A 21,214-nucleotide genomic window follows, 5' to 3' on the forward strand; every position below is an offset into this window, starting at 1 on the left:
AAATCCTGAATGTATTGAATAATTGGGGTATCATAGATTAAATATGCGAGCACAGAACCCTACTACGGGTTGTACCGTACCATCCTACTTTTCATTATCATCCATCACCAGTCAATTGACAGATCTTGACGGCTTTTTATTCTTTTGGCACTTTTGTAATTTTATTGTCTTGAATTGAAACATGAAACTACTTTCGACGATAGTTCCACTACTTTATTAGCCTATGTTCCACCAGCATCCAGAATGCTACCTTTCATGCTTTGATAGGTGTGAAATTCTCAACTATACTATAAAAATCCAAAGTAGATGCTATTTCATTTTCGATAGAAAGAATGACCAGATTCGTGAGTCTTTCCTGACTCACTGTGGAGAGCAAGTATGATTTTATCAGCTTCATTTTACTGCAAGACCTTTCATATGATGCGACAGATACGGGCAATGTCATCAAAATATGAAGAACGGTTGCCAAACTTTTAAAAGCTTCAATCCACATTGAAGAAACATATGTCAGATGAATTGTGGGGAAAAGTCAAGTTGTTCTTCAGCTTTCTGAGCACACCTTAGTGAACGGATTATATCCTTACAATCCTGAAATAATTCTACGCCATCCAGGTCATTCAGGTAGATCAAAGCCAAATCAGAGCAACATGTTTATAGCCTTTCCTCGCTCTCACCATTTAACTGCTGCACAAAGTTGGTAAAGTAAAATAGTTTTTTTTTTCTTTTGAATATTTGAACACTTGGTTTCTTATTGAACATTTTCTTTTCTCTAAATTTGTGGACTGAAATGTAAATTCATACGCCAAAATACAAGAGCAAAGAAGTGGAAACCAGCTAAGCAAAAGGGGTTCACTCGCTAAAAATTCGACTTGTGAAGGATAAAAGAAAGAAGAAAAAAAAGCAGAAGGAAGGAAAACAAAGTGAATCAGTGACTGCAGCGTCTGCACCAAAGAGCTTTTTAGTTAGGAACTGAATGCTAGTACCCTAATAAAGCATTATGTACGTTGATCTCTTCTTTGCTCCTTTCCCTTGAACTGATAAATAAATCTATAATTATATATATATATATATATATATATATATATATATATATATATATATATATATATATATATATATATATATATATAACAGTGATATTTTAGGAAGCAGGTTAGCAGACGGGCCCAATTACTTGCATCATAAGACCTTAGAATGTAAACAGCACAAAACATTTCGATTTCTCCTTTATTTTTATTATATTGTAATCTACATTCAGCTATTTTCTTTAAATTTCTTTGGGGCCCAAAGAGAGTGGAACGTTTGTAGTTTTTCACCTACAGTTATCCTTTTCCTTTAAATTTCTTCGCCCCCCCCCCCCCAAGATAATGAGACTATTTTATTTGATTTTAATCTACCTTCAGTTTTTTCTTTAAATTTCTTTGTAGGTCCCCAAGAGAGTGAGGCTCTAACCTATAGTTTGTTTAGCTTATACGGAAATCCGGCACTGATTAGTTTTATTAGACAGGTATTTCTGTTGTTTCATCTGTTATTTGGTGTAATATTGATTGACAATTAATTGCGTTTACTTTTAGAAAGGTGTGGAATATAAATCTTGATGGCCCTTATAAGGCTCATGCTAACAAGATTCTTTAGTATTTTTTTAGCTACCGTCCGGGGGCCTCTACAAAGGGGGGCCCGGGGCGGTGGCACCGCTCGCCCCGCCCTTACGCCGCCACTGATACTGTGAAAATGTTTTATGTAACTTAACTCAAGTTATCTTGATAAAATATTGTTATTCTGCATTTATACTCTATAAAATATTATTCTTACGGTATTGATCTATATATGCAACTATTTAACTTAAATTCTGTTTCATGAACGTGAAATGCAAATGCCAACATCAATTTTTCAATATGGTGTAGATAGGAAACATTCATGTGCTATCTAGAAACATTTCTCATATTTCGTACAGTTAATAAATACTACGGTACTTTCGATAACTACTAACACACCTCGTTGGCCCCTTTTCGATTTATGGCCGCTTATAACTTCAGTCTTTTCACGTAATGCTCTCAGGAACGAAAGAAATATTCCAATTTACTGAAAATAAAATATCCAACGGCTGTTACAATTATAAAAATGTTTCCTGTTTAAATGACCGTTTATCGTGTTTGATTTGTTTTGCAGCACTGTTTGCTAATGTTTCTCTTTCTTTTTTTTAAATGTCCCACGAATATAGTCCGAAACTAAGAGAGACAGTGGTGATGATGATAAACGAAATAGTCCAATGAAGAGTGTAGGAGGAAACGGAAAATTATTGAGAAAAACGATTGATTTGATTTTAGCGTGCCTTTCAGCAGCGATACTATATGTGACGTGGACCTACAGCTTAATGTGGAATCGAACCCGGATCTACTGAGAAAAATGAGGCACACGGTTTTGTCGACTACAATGCCTACTTGGCGCTAGCTGGGGTGAATATAGAAAAAGAAAAAAAAAAAAAACAGTCTTCATTCATTCTTAGAATGGAATAAGTTAGTTTGTATAATTCATATACAACTGTAGGATAATAATATTTTTAAGTATTATGAACATAGCCATTGCCGTATGGTAACTATTACAGTATCACAGTTCTATATGGTGGTGGCAAATTTCAGAACTAAAGCAAGTAAATGGAACAGACACAAGAACTAAATACTAGGTCTTGTGCCGTTTAGGTCTTATGAACGTTATTCGTTGTTAATGCAGATTTTGATTACTGTTCTTACAAAACCTGATTCAAATGTATGTTTATTTACTTATTTTTAAATTTAACGAAAGTTTCGGAAGTGATCTTAACGGGAGAATTATTTATTTGGGAGAGCCGCAAATTTCGGAGGAAAGCTTTGCGAGAGGCCGAAATGTTCTGAGTTAGTGCACGGCTACTCATTGCGTTCGCAACACATTTTTATGGCTCATTTGTACACATGGAATACGCTGACCATGTATTTAAATGTGGGTGGCTAATTACAATGTGCTGCAAACGCGAAAGGAATAAAAACGCGCAGAATATGTCGGGTTCTTTCGGAAGAATAGACCGCCTGCTGTTTCGGAATCAGTAGATGTCTAAAGGAAAGAAAAAAGGAAAGACGTGTTGCCAGGCAAGGGGATTTTTAGCAAGACTTTCATGTCTTCTCACAAGAACTTCCCACTTAGGTCGCGTTCGCTGCGGAGGGTAACGCATCCTCGTATAGCCATAGCCGAGATAATACGAGGGTTAATCCAGAAATAAGGTTCTCAAAGAGTTCCAGCCGCACGGGAAAGTGCGAGTCGAAATCCAGCAACACCACTGTGCGCGGCTGTTCCCCACTTTCGATTCCGCTGGACCGCGCTTCGCTGCGCCGCTCAGTCTTGGCTCGGCAGCAGTGCGAAATGGTGGTACCCATTGTTGCTGCCGTCAAGTGCGAGATTCATTCCATAATTCGCTTTTTGCACGCCAAAGGGACCACCCGTGTATATTCATCGTTAGTTGACAGAGGTGGATGGCGATTAGTGTATGTCCGTTCGACACGTCCGAAAGTGGTGCAGGGAGTTTAGTGCCGGTCGAAAGGACTCCCACGATGAAGAACGGAGTGGAAGACAGTCACTTTGGGTGGACTGTCATGCCCCACCCACCGTACAGTCCGGACCTCACGCCTAGCGATTATCACTTGTTCCCGAAGTTAAAGGAACACTTGAGTGACCAACGCTTTCGGAGCGACGAGAAGTCAAAAACGATGTGAAACGCTTCCTCAGCGGGTTGGCGGCGGAGTTATACGACATTAGGATGCAAAATTGGAGCACCGTCTACAAAAATGCGTAGAAAAAGATGGCGATTATGTCGAAAAATAGAGCAAAGTGTCTTCTTTCCAACGATGCATATTGCTATGAGAATAAACAATGTTGTCTATTTGTAAAATTGATGGGAACCTTATTTCTGGATCAACCTGCGCCAGAAAGTACACCTTATGGGCCTATATACTATATATATACTGTATATATATATATATATATATATATATATATAATGGGCCATTTATCTTGAGACTTTTGATCTAATCGACAAAAAATGATAATTTTATAACTTATAGTGCAAGTATCGGCAGGGGGACATTGGTTGGCATAATCTGTGATTCCTCAAGGTTAACAATGTTGCTAAACCAACATTAATTGTACTTTTTCAAATTGTACCACGTCAGATTATTACGTGCTTCAAATCTACATAGAAAACGAAAAATCCCAGGTGCGAGCGGTCCCGGGTTCGACTCTCAGTGGGGTCACTCGGTTGAAAAAGTGTAACACGCTTTTTCAAGCCAGCCACCCTGAATGAGGTTTTCCTCATTCACACCAGGCACATGCCGGGGTGGTACCTTACTTATAGGTCCCAGGCCGCTTCCTTCCTTTCCCAATCATTTCTTCCTTCCCTTTCCCCGGATTGTGTGCTCGCCGAGGGACGTCATCTCTGAAATCGTGAAGAGCTAAATGGCCTTAGATGCTGTGAAAGTCCAGAAATCTAAATCCTAAATCCCTACATTTGTCATGCAGTGTTGCAAGCTAAAATCACCATATTATTGCAAACATCCAAATGTTGGTCACTTTCGAGAATTCTACTGGGAGCATGTCTAGGAATTAGTCCCTGTAGGCAGGGGCGTACGCAGGAGGTGGGTCCTGGGAGTCTGCCCCCCCCCCCGAAATCCCGATTTTTTTTGTAAATGTTTACTTTTAGGGGCAGTTTTAGAAATTTTCATATAATTTAACCTCAAATTGTTTTAGCCCCCTCTCGAAATAAATTCCTACGTACGTCCCTGCTTGTAGGGACTGCTTTTGGTCAGACAGTCCGGCTTTTGGAGGCCCTGTCTCGTGTCCGGCTTAGTAGTCGAGCCGGACGGCCATTTGTCCTGCTTTTCAGTTGTCTCATTATAATTGTTTAACTTTTCATTATTCTGATGGCTCCAGTCTCACATTTCAGCACTTGCAAATTGTTCATTGTTCAGTTCATTTTTTGTAAGTTGTAAAGTGAGAAAAATTTAGAGTTCCAATATTTGGTAGGAAAACCATAGATTGGAAACCTTGGGCAGGCTAAATCAATTATAAATATCCGTCTTCTTCATAATTGTTTTAGAAAAGAGATGTGACCGTGTCATATTCACCTTGGACATGAAACACGTTTACATAAGAGACTCTCGTTGCTTGAAAATCCAGATTGTTCTTTTGAAGATTTTATTTCTGTTGAGGCGTGTAATATTAAATCCATTGACATAGCTGGACTTTACGGAGAAAGGTTTACAAATTCATAAAGTCCGGCTTTTTAATCATTGGTCACCCTATGTAGGGAATTCCTCTGGCACCTATTACACATTGCTGAAATACATATATTTGGATGCGTATGTGCGACTTACTTTACTCTGATATGGACCGTCTTTCCACGGTTTCTTGACTTCGAAATAACGCATGTTGAAAGGTAGCTTTCCCGCGCTTTTGAGCGGCCCTAGCTCAAAAATTACACACTTTTCCCCATAGGTCCTATAAACTTTCCTTCTTACTGTGATGTGAGGAATTACCTCGAACAGTTTGTGAGTGTACTTCATTAAGAAACGGTTTAGTGTAATATACTGTATTTATTAAAACCATTTTCGCTCAGAATCATACGAAAGGCATACGGTTTAATTTGGACAGGATACTGTAGCGGCAGAACAGATTGCTGTACTGAATTGTTTCGAGCCATATGGTTGGCAACATTGCAACAGTAAATTTACTTTATTCTTTCAAGCGAACAAGGATCATATTCGCAAACATATTAACTAACATACACAGTGCATAGTCATGGTTTGTTTATCTAGAATTGCAGTATTCTGAATTGAAAAATGATGTTACGCTCTATATAACTTTTTTCCATATGTGTAGTGTGATGACTTGTTTTGGATAGTATTTGTAATCACTAGAGCAAATGAAAGCTAAAATACCTTTAAACGAGTAAGCATAATTAATGTATACAGCTTCACGAATAATAAAATAATTCATGATACGAGAGTTGATCACTAACAATTGTTGTTGAGGAAGTGTAATATATATATATATATATATATATATATATATATATATATATATATATATATATATATATATATATATATATACAGAGAGAGAGAGAGAGAGAGAGAGAGAGTGTTTCAAAACACCGACAACGTTTGGGAGGTGATTCCTGACACGAAAATAAGACGAAAAGTATAGATCAACTTGGATGCAGAAATTTGTAATTTCGGAGTTACAGGCTACCGAAAACTTGAAGAAATGAACTTTAAAGGTCCATAGCTCCAATACAATGGGAACTATCGTAGTCGGATCAAGACTTCACTTAGGAGCTAGTACTCAGTGTCAGTGTCGGATATATATATACTCGTCAATTGCAAAACGTAAGTGACAAAATCATATTTTCTCTATTGAATAAATATGTAGTACAAAACAGACCGCAAAAAAAGTTACAATAATACTGAGACAATCAAACGTAATCGTGAAGTTACTTCAGTTACTTTGACAGACTTTTGCGCAGTTCTTCACTTGATGAGGCAATCAAATCAATTTACTTTTTCTTTGTAAACATATAAAGTAAGGAGACAAATGGTTTTGACTTATCGTAGATCTTAGTCTAGCTTGAACAATTTTCAATTTAGAAAATAATCTCTCACATGCGATTTTAGTACATGGAAGAGTAAGAACAAATTTGAAAGCAGTGTACACATTATTAAACAAATCACTCTGTTGCAAAAGTTGAAACAGAAGAAAAATGTACATGATTAATATTTAAAGCACTTTCGATTGTTCACATTTTCAGTTTTTCAAACTCAGTTTCTGTGTCGGATTCATTTACGCTTTTAGATTCATGTTCGCTATCGCTCTGGTTTTCATTAGGTTCTGGCATTGGTCTGTAATGCTCTCTCCACGTCATTTGGAAACTATCATTTTGACTACCAAGCTGCTTCAATTCTAGAAGTAGACAATTCCGATCAATAGCAGTAAGTTCAGTGATTTTCACAAAAACATTCGCTATATCTTTAAGAAATTTCGCTGTATCTTTAAGGATCTAGCCAAGAACAATTAAGAAGTAAACCTTTGTTTGGCACGAATATTTGCTCAGTGCTTTGCAAAGGACCGTTACGAACTAGAGGGGGGGGGGGCTTTACTAAGTACGAGCAAGGGGGGCCCAAGAAGACTTCTTTCGGAAAGACGAAGTTAGGCTTTCGCAACCATTTTGGTAGAAAGACTCAAGAAAGCATTTGCGATCGCGAAAATTCGGCCAAGCTTACAAGTTCTGTGCCTCGTGATCCCTGCGGGACCCATCGGGCCCTTGGCGATTGCCAAGTAGGCAACGTGGCCAGTCCGGCACTGCTAGTACTATATATGCCCTATCCAAATTTCCATATTTCAGAATCATGAAGTACTTCTGCAACAATTTTAATAGAGGTAGGCCTAGTTGATGAGTACTTCAAATTATATGCTAATAGCGAAACTCCCTCTATAAAAATTGTGAGAGTACCACAGGATTCTGAAACCTGTATTTTTAGATAGCGCATATTAGTTGCTAAGTGAAGTCTTGACCAGACTACGGTAGTTCCCATAGTATTGAAGCTATGGACCTTTAAAGTTCATTTTTTCATGTTTTCGGCAGATTATAACTCCGAAATGGCAGATTTCTGCACCCAAGTTGGTCTATATGGTTTGTCTTATCTTGGTGTCAGGCATCACCTCCCAACGTTATTGGTGTTATTTTGAAACACCGTGTATACAGTGGAAAGATATTTTTGAACAAAGCCGCCAATGCTTTCAATACAATATTTTCATCGCGGTACAAGTTTCGAAACAGGGCCGGCGCTAGCAGTTTTGCCGCCCTGGGCGGTACTTTCACATGCCGCCCCTTTAATCTACAAACTGTCTTTTGACAAAAGACGTTCAAGTGTCACGAAAAAATAAGATGCCCCATTTAAGAGCATGTATAAAATGGAAAAGTAAAATAATAATAATAATAATAATAATAATAATAATAATAATAATAATAATAATAATAATAATAATAATAATAATAACTGCCTCTTTCAAATGCTTACGTAATATATAAACGACTCCTTACGTTTTAGTCACGACTAAGAATTTTAATTTTTAACCTTATTTTATATGAAAACGTATTTCCTATGGAGTATGAAGATAATATAGTGAATCAGATACTACGGCAAAACTAAGTGATTTAATGTACTAAAATACAATAGAGATACATAAATTTAACATATCTTAATTGAAAGAAAGTTTTCTTGCTTTGATATGAGCAAGTTCCTTTATCACATCCGCATAGTCCAATGTTTCAGCCAATTCGTGTTCTACTGATATCGCTAGACTACTCAAGTGTGTTTCATACATGAAAGAACGTAGATAGTTTTTAATAAGCTTAAGTTTCGAAAAACTTCTTTCTCCACTTGCCACTGTTACCGGTAAGGTTAACAAAGCCTTAAGTTCAACACTGATATTGGAAGCAAAATCATGTTCCTTAATTAATTTTAAAGTCTCTTTTGGTGAACTTTTAGGCTTAATTATAGCGGCTAACACTTGCAGTTTGTCTTTCAAATCACTAGGGTTAATATCATCCGATTCTTTGAGTGTTAAAGTGCTGGCAAGTTTAGTACACTTTTCAGACAAAAGTTCAGGTGGCATATCTTTAAGATTACTTATATCGTAAAGAAAATCGAAATACTCGCTGTGATGTTTAAGTTGCTTAAACCTTTCTCTTAATGCTAACACAATCACCCCTAGAATTTTGTAATAAATATCAACCTTGTTTGTGGATCTTCAATAGCTTCATCCTCTGCCTCACACTGAAACTCTCTCTTCTTTCGACTTCGAGCTTGCACTGTATTATTAATACCTATCAGTGGATCATCCATATCTAATGCTGATGCCAACTCCCATCACATCAGCTAAGTAAGACTGAAACTTTGCACCATTTCTGTTCATCTCAAAGTACTCAGATGTATTTTCAAGAAACCCGATTGCATCCAACACATGAGAATCAATGCTTTGGAGACTTTTTCTTACTATGTTTGTGTGGAATAAAAAGTCATACCAGATAACGAGTGAGCAAAGGAAAGGAAAGTCACGCAGCTGGTTTGCTATACACAGAGCATCTTTGGCGACCATTCTACCTGTTCTATTGTCGTTACTTATTTAAAGTAAGACATCATAAACCTTCCCTATTTGATATCTAAGTGGAGTCAGAGCATCAATTCGGCTCTCCCACCTTGTGGTGTTTAATGGTTTTAAAGTGAAACTGCTAATACGTTCCTTTAGTATAGCCCAACGTTGAACTGACGTAGAAAAAGTCATTAACTATACAAAGAAAGAAAAGAAAGAAACGGCGTACTGAGATGCTGTGGCTGCATCGTTAACGACAGTATTTAGTGAATGACTACAGCAAGGAACATAGAAAGCTCGGGATTGTTTTCTAAAATTCTCTTCTGAATACCTGAATGCCTTTCATATTAGAATCGTTCTTATCCTTGACCTCTCATGTCTTCGATAGGAATGTTAATTTCCTTTAGCTGTTTAATTATTACTTCTGTCAGTCCTAGACCAGTGGTGTCTGTTACCGGTACGAAACCAAGAAAATGTTAGCAAATTTTTACAAGGCATTCTCCATTTAAGTAACGATTACTGCCATTTGCTCTGTGTCAGAAATATCTGGTGTGCAGTCTAGTATTATACTATAATATTTTGTATCTCTCAAAAGACAGGATTTTACTTTTAATTTGTTCACTAAGAATTTGAATAATTTCGTTTTGGACATCTTTTCCTAAGTAATAGTGGTATTTATTTTCTCTCCCCATGGTTCTTTTAATGTCTTCGGCCATGACGCTGTCAAACTTTGCAAAGAGTTCTACCAGTTTCGGAAAATTACCATTATTACTTGTGTTAAGTTTACCTGATGTTCCGCGTAACGGTAGACATTACTCACCTAAAAACTGTATTATTGTAACTAGTCGTTCTATTACGTTCTTTCAATGTTGTGCTTCGATATTTAACATTTTCTGGTCTTCTGAATCAATTGAGTTGATTTTGAGTTTAACGTCCCGTTCAGCAGCGAGGCTATTTGAGACGTGGACCTACTAATTAACGTTGAAAGCGAACCACATGAGCTCGCTCCCGCCCGGAATCGATCCCGGGTTTCCCACGCCAGAGGCGTGTACGCTAACCGCTTAGCCACCAAGGAGCTCTCTGCACCAATTGTAAGACCACTCTTCAGTCTTATCAAAAGCTCCATCCACCATCTTTGCGCTTCAAACTGAATAGAAAACCTATTATGACTAGCCAAACCTTCAGAAATGTGGTGCCAATTGTTATAGTCATCAACTACTGTGTGAAAGATGTTTTACTTGTGGAAAATAATTTGCAACAAAACCCGAAAACATCATTCTTATTTTCTGAATAAACTAACCACTTTCTGAATGTAGGTTCGCTATTACATAATGTGTATTTGTGACAGTTATCTGCGAACCGACGGTTGAAATTATCTCTGGGACAGTTGTCAAACTTGGTAAATTGCCTTGGAGGACCTTTTTTGATTAGAGTGGTTCTAATATTCGGAATGAACAGTTTATAAATTGGTTAAAAACTCGCTGCTAGAACCTAAATGTCTCTAGATGCTGTAGGCTAGAAACGCCTGTTTCAAGTGGGAGTGTACAGTCCGCAGCAAAAAACCTGCAACATGAGCATGCAAGTTTATTGTGAAACGACGAAGTCTTTTGCTCCAAAATAAGTGTGCAGAGGAGAACGCCGAGGCTTCTTCTGGCGTGATTCGTGCCACTTAAACATTATGTTGATTCCCTGGGTTTTTAGGCGTACTTTCACAATAAACTTACATGCCCATGTTGCAGGCTTTTTTGCTGCGGACTGTACCTTTTGCGTACTTGGAGTGAAGCGTTAGAACATTGTTGAATAGAAAAAAATATAAAAGACACCTTGATAATCTTATCCACCCTAGTTGAAAATATCTACGCCGCTGCAAGGGAAATATTGAACGAAACACCTGTGGCTAGTAGTTTGAAAATTTAAAATGAGGGGAAATGCTCTGAATTTTCTGAGTATTTTCGTGAATGTGAGTGAAGTAAGTTCAATTACATTACCAGGTGAACACAATTTTATTTTTCCATGTGAGCCTATTACAAAGCATTATATTTTGATAATATTCTTTTCTTTTTCAAATTTTGCCGCCCATTAGACTTGCCGCCCTGGGCGGTGGCACGGCTCGACCCCCCTCGCGCCGGCCCTGCTTTCATTATTCTCAGCGAGTTATACTTGGAATCAGTAACGACGCTATAGGGAGAGCAATGGGACGAGCGCTCTCTGGTGGCATCGTTTGCTCCCCCCCCCCCCCAGAGGTGTGTTTGTAATATAGGTCAAGTAATATAAAACTACCATTTTCGATATACAAAAAATAGCTGTCACTCAAGAAATGTCTGTCCTTCCAGTTGTCCCCTTTCCCCAAAGAAATTAAAGCTGGTGTAATCCCTGCTTTGGATGAAGAAAACAGTACAGGTATTAATAATTTGAAGTAGTTGCAAAATCCGCAATTACTGAAGTCATTATGGAGAACACAAACTATGTGCAGTATATAAACTATAGATGCGTCAGCTTCCTATTCAGTTTCTTGTGAATGCGGATTGGTATCCGTAGGGCACATGCAGCGCACAGTACAAACTTAATTCGATTACTTCAAAATAATAATAATAATAATAATAATAATAATAATAATAATAATAATAATAATAATAATAATAATAATAATAATAAATTTTACGTATCTCCTAGCTAACAGTCATTGTGCCTTAGGTATTCAGCTGGTATTACTAGTGGACTAGATCATACAAGAGAGATTGACTTATCTACAGCGTTGATTGTAAATCAGTGTTACTGTAGCTAAGATTCTCTCTAGTGAAAGATGAGCGGCCAATATTGACGTACTAACAGAAGCATTTGTGTACTGCAGTTTTTTTTTTAAATTTTATTTATTTATTTTTTTGTCACGGCACAGTCCCTTTTCTTGAGTATACCCACGACACACCGTTAGCAGTTCCACATTTTTTTTTTTTTTTTTAATAACTAGTGTTCATCCTAGAACATCTCTAGGAAATATATATTTTTAGGCCTTGGGAATAATTTTCTTGTTCCCCTCCTTTTTTTTTTTTTTTTTTTTAAAAAAAGATTGCATTATAATAATTTTGTTTATTTTCTACATTTCCACATTACCTGGAAAGTTTCACGGTACACACACCAAATCTCGTAGCCCATTAGTTGAGAATATCTGATGTAGAGTATGATTGTCGTCCCGAAATCTGAGTAAAATATTGTTTGGTGTATCTTTAATATCGATATTCTTACGATTCCTGGTGGGTTACACAGAGCAAATATGTTACCGTAAGGTGATAGGGAACATACTTTATTTAGAATATACGTATTTTGCAAATGTACTTTCAGGTTTTTCATTTTTTTTTTTTTTTTGCTTGGTCCCCAAGAGAATGCCCCTCCCCCTTAAGTTTTAGCTTGTTTACATGATACACTTCTTAAGATGCAGCAAACTCTAATCTGAAGGCCAAGACTAACTGCGATGTGCGTACCACCTACCTACGAAGTAAAAACACTAAGACCAAGGGTTATTTTCTTTCACGACACTGCTTAAAAGTAAATATAGCTAGAGTAGAAAAGAAACTAAAACTCAAAAATAACCCTTACAAACATCGATAATAAAATTGGTTTTCTAAAGGCTAGACGAGTTTTGTGAAAAAGTATCACAGGTGGAAGTTTCACATTCCACTTCGGAAAGTAATGGTTGAGTTACAACATGATGTATTTCCGCCAGCGCTTCGTTCATCATATGTTTCTGATAGATTCCAAACACATCAACTACATATGGAACTTATGTTTTGTATTGACCTATAAATATTATACACAAAGAAAGAAGTGCGGTTCTTGTATAGAAATATATTTCCGAATGAAGGAATTTGAAAGAGCAAATAGGTCGAAAATAAGAAAGGTAAGGAAACATATTTACATAAAAATAAAATGACAGATAAACTGGCCAATTTTTCCCTACCTAGCTGACTTACTGTTTGGAAACGGGGCGCGATGGCTCAGTGGTAGAGCGTTCACCTCCGGTGCTTGTGGTTCCTGGTTCGATCCCAGCTCGCGCCGTGTGGACTTTGTGGTGGACAAACACAGTGCTCGTGGGTTTTCTCGGGGTTCTCCCGTTTCCTCCCACTTTCTTCATTCCACCATTTAATTCATTTCTCATCATCACAGTCTCCTTTAGCCTAACCGGCATATAACTTTGGGACGTAAAACTGAAAATTTCCATTTTCATTTTTACTGTTTGGAACCGAAAATGTGACTTTCAGAACCCTCCACTAGGGGCACATCGGAAATGACGAAATTACTTGTCCATGTTAACATGTAGTAGTGCCACTCTTCAACTTGCTTTCCTGGAAACTGACGATTTTGAGTTGTAATTTTTCTATTGAAGTTACATATTGAAAAAAGTTTCCGTAGTATTCCTCTCTGATCTCATAAGCTTATGTAACGAAGTTCTGTTATATGGTTCCATTAGATTCTGGAATATAAGCTACATTTTTTTTTTTTTTTTTTTTTGGCCTGAATTTCTATTTGGTAAGATTGGTCTCATAACTCTTCGATGATAGTCTTCCCATAAATTTATTGTAGTTAACAACTCTGGCAAAACTTATAATAAATGAAAGTGACAATAATTTTTGAACCATCCAACCAATCTCAAAGTTTCAACATAAATAAGGTTAGGGCATGGGATTGTTTATATAGTTTTACTTTATTGATGCAACTTAGGGGAGGGAGGATATATATAAAAATGAGCGATATTAGTGCCGAATTAATAGTTTCCAGGGTCGCTGAGCTGAACAGTGACACTTCCGATGCCTTTTAAATCCAAATTCTCTGCCCATAATAGCAATATTTATTTTTTTTTTATTTATATACTGTAGATTACTTATTATTATTACTTCTAATTTTTCATTAGATTTTCTTTGTTTCTGTCGATTTGAGAGCGCTTCAGTAGTAATAAAAAGTGACTTGACTAACGGAATATATTACTATTTTTTTCTTATTTAACCCAGTGAAGCAGGTAATTAACGCTAGTAATAGATAACTGTTCACCGCAGTTAGACCAGAAGGTGATTTTGTAAGCGTAATCTTAAAGTCATACATATACCAGACTAATTTATTATCTTCGTGTTATAGTGTCAAATTAGAACAGGTTTTACGAGCAATTCATACAGGTAAATAATATGATACCAATATATGTATTGTTCAGTACTCCTTTGCGTTATCCTGCAAATGTGCTTGAAATTCGAGTTAACGTTTGTGCTCCATGCATCACGCGAAAGCAAAATCTTTGCAACGTGTAGATAGGAGACTAGAAACTTAGCTGCTTGTCCTTACGTGTAAACATTTGAAATTCGGCTATATATTTCCATGCAAATCTGCTTCAAGTTCTTGACATGTGATACTTTACCATATGATTTGTGTAGCAGTATATAATTATATGATCCTTCTTATTCGAGTCAGGTACCGACTTTTTTTTTTTTTTTTTTATGAAGAGCTATTAAGATCAACCTTCAGGCAAGTCTGTGTGTTAACCATGACCTACTTCACCTCCATCTTTTTAGAGATAGGCAAAAAAATAAGATAATGGAGGAGATTTTCATCTACTAAAATAATCTTGTTTGTGATTATCATTGGAAGAATATTAAGTAATTTTGTTGAAAAACAAAAGAGTTTATGGTAGACATTTCTTGGTAATTCTTGGACACTTATTGTATTTTCAAATGTATTATATTAAACTAGCAGCTGAAATTCCCGCTGTTCACGTAGTAACAATAGTTTTATAGAAAAATATTTGAGTGCCACATTGTCCTTTAGGATACACATTTTAATGAAACTTACATAATAAAAACCCGGTCAAGCCAAATGCTAACGGTGTTCCTAAATTCGTTTCAAACTGTTCACCCATTTTCTCGTGGTGAGACAGACAACGATGAAAATTCATTTGTGTGATAGAAATTGCTCCCCTTTCTCCTTTAAAAAAGTAAATATTTTTGAAATCTGTGAGACATTTGGTCACTTCTTTTTAATCAGAAGGTATATACACCAAGTTCTATCTTCCTAACTTCAGGGACTCGTGAAATCTCTATTTTTGACCTAAGATATGAATTCTCCAGTACCCTTAGGTTATGCAATTTAATCAGTGGCATGACAAGAACTCAGTTCAGGGTCGGTACTAATTCAAAAATTCATTTCAAACAGTTAAGCTGTTTTTCCGTGATGATCATATATGGGTGAAGAAAATGACGGGAAAATAATGCAATGCAATATTGAATAGTATAGAAATATGTAAGAACAATCTTGAATTGATTTGCAAGAAGCAGGAGAGAATACGAGCTTTTTTTTTTTTTTTTTTTTTTTTCTTGTGGCGATTTATGAACTGTAATCTTGTGTGTTGTACGGCGAGGATCATCACTGTGAACGTAGTTGTTCTCAGGATCTTTTCATTTAGCCCCTCCTGAAAGTGAAGTGTAAATTAAATAAATCTCTCAGTTTATGTATTTTTTAAATAAACCCTTTCAATTAGGTTTATCGTTGTTTAACGTCTCTTTCCAGCGTCGAGGACCTAGAGTGCAATATGAGATACGAACCAGACGTCTTATACCTACCGGAAATCGAACCCGCGTTTTCTACATCAAACGTTGCTAACCATTTAGCAAGAGAGTTTTTATTTTTCAATATCTCAATTTAGAAAAGCATCCCTGGTTGGTTACAAAAAGCTGTTTATAATTACATACCAGATTTAATCTCTGAAGAGATACATCATATTTGAATTTCATGTTAACTTCAGTATACGTCTCATATAGATTTTATATTGTAAATTCAAAGGAAAGTAAACGTGGTATTTTCTTATTCCCATTAGGATGTTGCAGAGCCGTAACTTATGGGGGGGGGGCAGGGGAAACTGCCCCCAGGGAAACTTCCCGTTGTTCGAAGGAGCCCCACTTTAAGATAGAATTTTCTTACTCCATGTACGATACGATCATGAAATTATAAATGAAGCATCAAACATGTTCACTACATTACATGAACAAACAGCACACAAAAGGTAAATAAAACAAAAATGAGTCATGGGCCCATTTCAGTAAAAAAATGTCTACTATTAGGGGCCCTAGAAATAATATTTATTCGTATGGCTTTGAGATTTGTCAATATTGTCCCCTTAATTAGTCATGTCTGAAACGGGCCCAGGGTGCGGGAGGGCCCAGCTCCGGGGACCGACAAAGAGTAAGAGAAAGATGGAAAGAAGGGGCCTTTTTTCGAATTTTGCGGGAGGGCCGAAAAGAACTTTTTCTATGGAGCCCAACTATTAATGCTCCCCTCCCCCAGAAAAAAATCTAAGTTACGCCGCTGGGATGTTGCCGAATGTAAAACTGAGATGAAATTATCATGAAGTGACAACCTTATTTTCTATATTATTTAACTATAATCAATAGTGGCTAAGTAATGGGGTCAAGAAATGTAAAGAGCTTAATATGAGAATATATTGATTTTTCTTGATGTTGACCTGCATGTACAGTACATTCAATTCATGTTTCACGTCTACTCCATAAGATTTCTATCAATACGAGAAGAATACTCTCATTTCATCTATCGTAAACAACTCCATTTATTTTTATTATTATTAATTTCCTTTGTGCCATTAGAAATGAAAGGTGAAAGAGCCATTAGCGCCGCTACGCTTCCTCAAGCTCCACATATCAAAGTATTTATTATATTGTTAGTGAACATTGCTACTGGGTAAGAAACGTTTTGTGTGTCAATGGTCACGGAATGTTTGAGCGGCTGCGTCTATATCCTAGTTGTTCGGTGCAGCGTGGTGGGGAGAAATGAGCAAACTTGTTCAGATTGTCCAAGAGTTTTAGTGGAAGCGACGGCGCGGTGTGTGTGCAGATGGGCGTGATAGTGTTTGTGTTTAAGTGACCAGTGCCCGAGGAATTGACCAGCATGGGGAATGCACCTTGCAAAAAGGTCAAACGTATTCCAGAACCTGTGTAAGTGACAAAAAAATTAGTGCTTTTTTTTTTTGTTTTGTTTACGAACATACGCCTAATTGTCATTTCAAGTTAATTGAGGTGAAATTGATACTTTCTATAGAAATTGGCGAAAAGCATGCCATGAGAAATCTTATTTCGAAAGTCTTACTTTACAAAGCCCAAAGCATTATCGTAGAAGGCAAACTTTCCAGGGTTTGTATATTTATCAAACTGTTTTCAGTTACTCAATTGAATTATTCTGTGTAAATTTTCTGGGAGTAATATAGGAGGAAAGAATGACACTGGCTAAAATTAAAACCGTAATGATTTCTTCCGGAAAGTACTTTCAATATACATAGGAGGGAAGTGAACGTAGTACTGCAAAAATACTGGTTAAGCCCATGTTAAGTACGATCAGATACATGCTCTGAGAGAATTTCGTTGTTCTTCGGGTTGACTAGTGAAATTACTTAATCAAAAAGAGGAAATTGAACAAGACAGGCTGAGGGACATGGTAAATAAACAAGACATGGTGGAAGGAAAGCGAGGGAGGGGAAGAAAATGATTGATGTGCAAATCACACTCTCTAAAAATACAATTGATAGACGAAAAGCTTATCTGAGTTCTTGATGACAGAATACTTTCATAATAATAAATTTTCTGATTTGAATTGCCAACTGAGTTGTTAAACATCTATTCCCACTTGAAAAAGTTATGAACTATGCAAATATGGCTATGAAGTGATTGGAAGTGAATTTTGGGATGTCAAGTTACGAATCACATTTCAGGTCGCGTCGAATTTGTGGTGTATCTAAACGTAGTTATCTCTGAAATGAAAGAGAATTTTTGAGTTCTGTTCTTTTGCAAAGATAGCTATAACGATTATCTGGACTGAATTCGTTCTTCAAGTTAATCCGTTAAGAGCCCTAATCACTGCGAAATTAAAATACCGTTAATTTTACAGTAATTATGTGATATCTTCAAATAGATAAAAAGATAATCAAAATGTGGAACAAAATTGCCCTAGACAGTATTATTTTACATGAGGTACCGTTATCAGGAGTCACGTAGAAACCTTCCGTTTGCAGCTATTTAGAAACGCGAAAACAAGTGCCGATTTTCTAAATGGCTGGAAATCGAAAGCAGATAAGGGAGTCATGATAACGGTATCTCATGTAAAATAATATTGTCTAGGGAATTCTTGTTCCACTTTTCAATTATCTTTTATCTATTTGAAAATATCAAGCAATTACTGTAAAATTAGCTGTATTTTAATTTCGCAGTGATGAGGCCTCTTAACATCTTAACGAGTGACATGGCTGACCATACAGCTCGTGCAAATCTAAAAGCAGTTAAGTTACAGGTTGCATAAACATCTAAGAAGCGAAAAATTTTATATATTCTTAATCCTTACTAAAAGTGGAATCCTGTTCATTCATAAATATGTACGTTTTGCGAGATCCCTTTTACTGTCTTCAGCAATGTTTATTGGTTCTATAACAATTATTTCAAAAATAGTTTCTAACACAATTATGAGCACCACTTCTGTAGGTTTTGTGAATCGTATACGGTATCCATCAAATTCAAGTTAAATATTAAACACAATCTCTTCCGATTGTAAGCCAACTGCGCTAAATAAAAGAAGTGATGCAGACAGAAAAAAAATAGAATGGAAATCACACATGAGATCCTCTGGAAAACAGATTTCTCACAAGAAGAATGTCTATTAAGTAGTAAATAATAAAATGGAAACTTAAGAAGTTAGTGATATCATATCTATCACAATTTCAGAGCGAATTGGCGCTAATTTATTTTATTTTAAAATCACGTTGCTTATACGTGTTTTCGTGCTGCACACAAAGATGAAACGGAGATAAAATGTTCTTGAGGAATTAAAATAAGTAGTTTTGCCCATGAGACGAGGCATTTCTTGTCTCGTCTCGAAAACTAATTCGAGACAAGAAACTAGAATTCACGACTCGTTTTCGAGCGACACGAGTCTCGTGGACAATACTAATTCATCCAGATCTTAGATGTCAAACAATGTTTTAGTATTATATGATTCATAGTATAAAAACTATAGGTTGATAAATTGATCGACGAACCTAATGAATAGCATTAGCAAAGTTTAAAAGATACGCAAATCAATACCCTTATACTCTAGTAATAAATGTTCTTATATCATACCCTTCTTGGATTTCTCGTTATGGAGAAGGATTAAGATATTTCTTGATGAAATTAAGAAAAACAATTAAAACAGAAGATAAATTTTGTATCTATAAATTTACAAAACGAGACGAGAAGATCTTTCCGAAAATTGACCCGAGACTAGAAAGAATTCTTTGAGAATACAGAAGAAATTCTACAAAAATTACGAGACGAGAAAGGAAAATCTTACTTTTAGTCTAGTCTCGTCTCGTGAGTAATTATGGGATTTGCAAAGCAAATTGTAACGTGTATAGGAACCACCATCTAAATTGTAACGATTATAACTTATTATTCTTATATTTTACACGTTACATTTAGCCCACAGTTCGTATAATTTTTAAATATATCAACACGTTCAAATTACATGAAGTCAAACACGTCATCTTGTAACAACATTACCTTTTTATTATTCTTTTCACAATTCCATTAATAATAATAATAATTTCCCCTTATGGTTGTCATAGCAACGTTTTAATAAACAACTATCTGCTGTTATGGTAACTAGTAGTAGGCCTACAGTTTATACAGTGGTGTCCACCCTACCTTATGTCCATGACGCATCCCCCCTCCCAATTGTCTATCCATAGGTGTTCTTCCATGAAAAAAAAATCTATTAATTTTTACACCCCCTTAAACATATTTATATAGATTTTTACCCCCCCAAATATTTCAATGACACAGTTTGCGTCATAGCCCCTCCTTGTGGGCACCCCTGATTTATACGTATAAAATCAACATAGATTTTCATCTACTACGATTAAATCTTATTCCTTTTTTTAAAAATTTAGAATCAACATCATATTATCTCTTTTCTTCTTTTTCTACTCAATAGATTGTGTACTTTTACGCACCGTTGCCCAAAATCAAGATACAAAAAGGGAAGTAATTTATCGCATAGATATACAATATCGTTGTAAAATAAAAAAAATAAATAAATAAATAAATAAATAAATAAAAGAAAAGAAACATAAAAATCCAACGAAATATAGTTTTGGTGTGGAGGTTTTCCACATTAGTAATAAAAGAATACAGGAAGACAAAAATGCTTCAAAGAACGATCACGAATGAAAATAGGAATGAAAATAGGAAAAGGTATATCCGCAAATATATATTGATACGGAGAATCGCATGTGCGAACATCTCTAGCAACAATGTCTTTGTAGCATGTGGCATCCATACGAGTTTATTCCTGACGACTAATTAGTGGAATGAATGATTTCATACAAGCACCGCGTTTGTACTTATGTAGATCAAATCCGAAAAAGGTGTCAAGACAGAGAAGCTTCTTTCTTTTTTGATATGTATATGTGACTGACTGGTGAGGCGGTGTTTTTGTTTTTGTGCGATATAGCTGTTTAACGTAGGTGTAACTTGATTAAAATCTGAACTCTATTGAGTTACTTATTTCCCATATATTTAAGCCCTCTCAAGATAAGAGAATATCAATATGTAAATTGAAGCATTCTGTTGTGAAGAGTGCTAATTCAGAGCCATCGATAGCTTTTACTAATGTCAAGTGTACATTGAAATCTGTTACCTTTAAAGAGTTGTTGCTAGGCAAATGTATGCTATATGTTGGATATAATCTAAACTCAAATCCTCGCATGTTCCGACTTTGTTAGTAGAAATTATAATATTACCTTTTTTCATTTTTCTTTAACCAAATCCAGCCAAGTAATAGCCATACAGCTAGGAAGTTTAATAATAATAATAATAATAATAATAATAATAATAATAATAATAATAATAATAATAATAATAATAATAATAATAATAATAATAATAAGTGGTTCATAAGATGTTGAAAAGAGCACTTGAAATAATTGAAATTGAAAGAAAATCTTAAAGAGGATATTGGACAC

The 21,214-nt window shown here is 35.9% G+C and overlaps 1 protein-coding gene across 2 annotated transcripts in view; it reads left to right on the forward strand.

The window, feature by feature from the left end:
* Pgd (phosphogluconate dehydrogenase) overlaps window positions 1-21,214 on the forward strand; it is a 67,024-nt gene that overhangs the window by 14,135 nt on the left and 31,675 nt on the right. Inside the window, exon 1 of one of the 2 annotated variants that reach the window (XM_081736472.1) lies at window positions 17,021-17,162. The exons of the other annotated variant lie outside the window; for it this stretch is intronic. Within the exon in view, the coding sequence (XP_081592598.1) occupies window positions 17,116-17,162 (47 nt within the window). The 5' untranslated portion in view covers window positions 17,021-17,115. Of the gene's footprint in view, window positions 1-17,020; window positions 17,163-21,214 lie in introns of those variants that run through there. 2 annotated transcript variants of the gene reach the window in all.

This window comes from Thermobia domestica, chromosome 13 (genome assembly GCF_964235325.1).
Source record: "Thermobia domestica chromosome 13, izTheDome1.hap1.1, whole genome shotgun sequence".
NCBI classification, from domain to species: Eukaryota; Metazoa; Arthropoda; class Insecta; order Zygentoma; family Lepismatidae; genus Thermobia; species Thermobia domestica.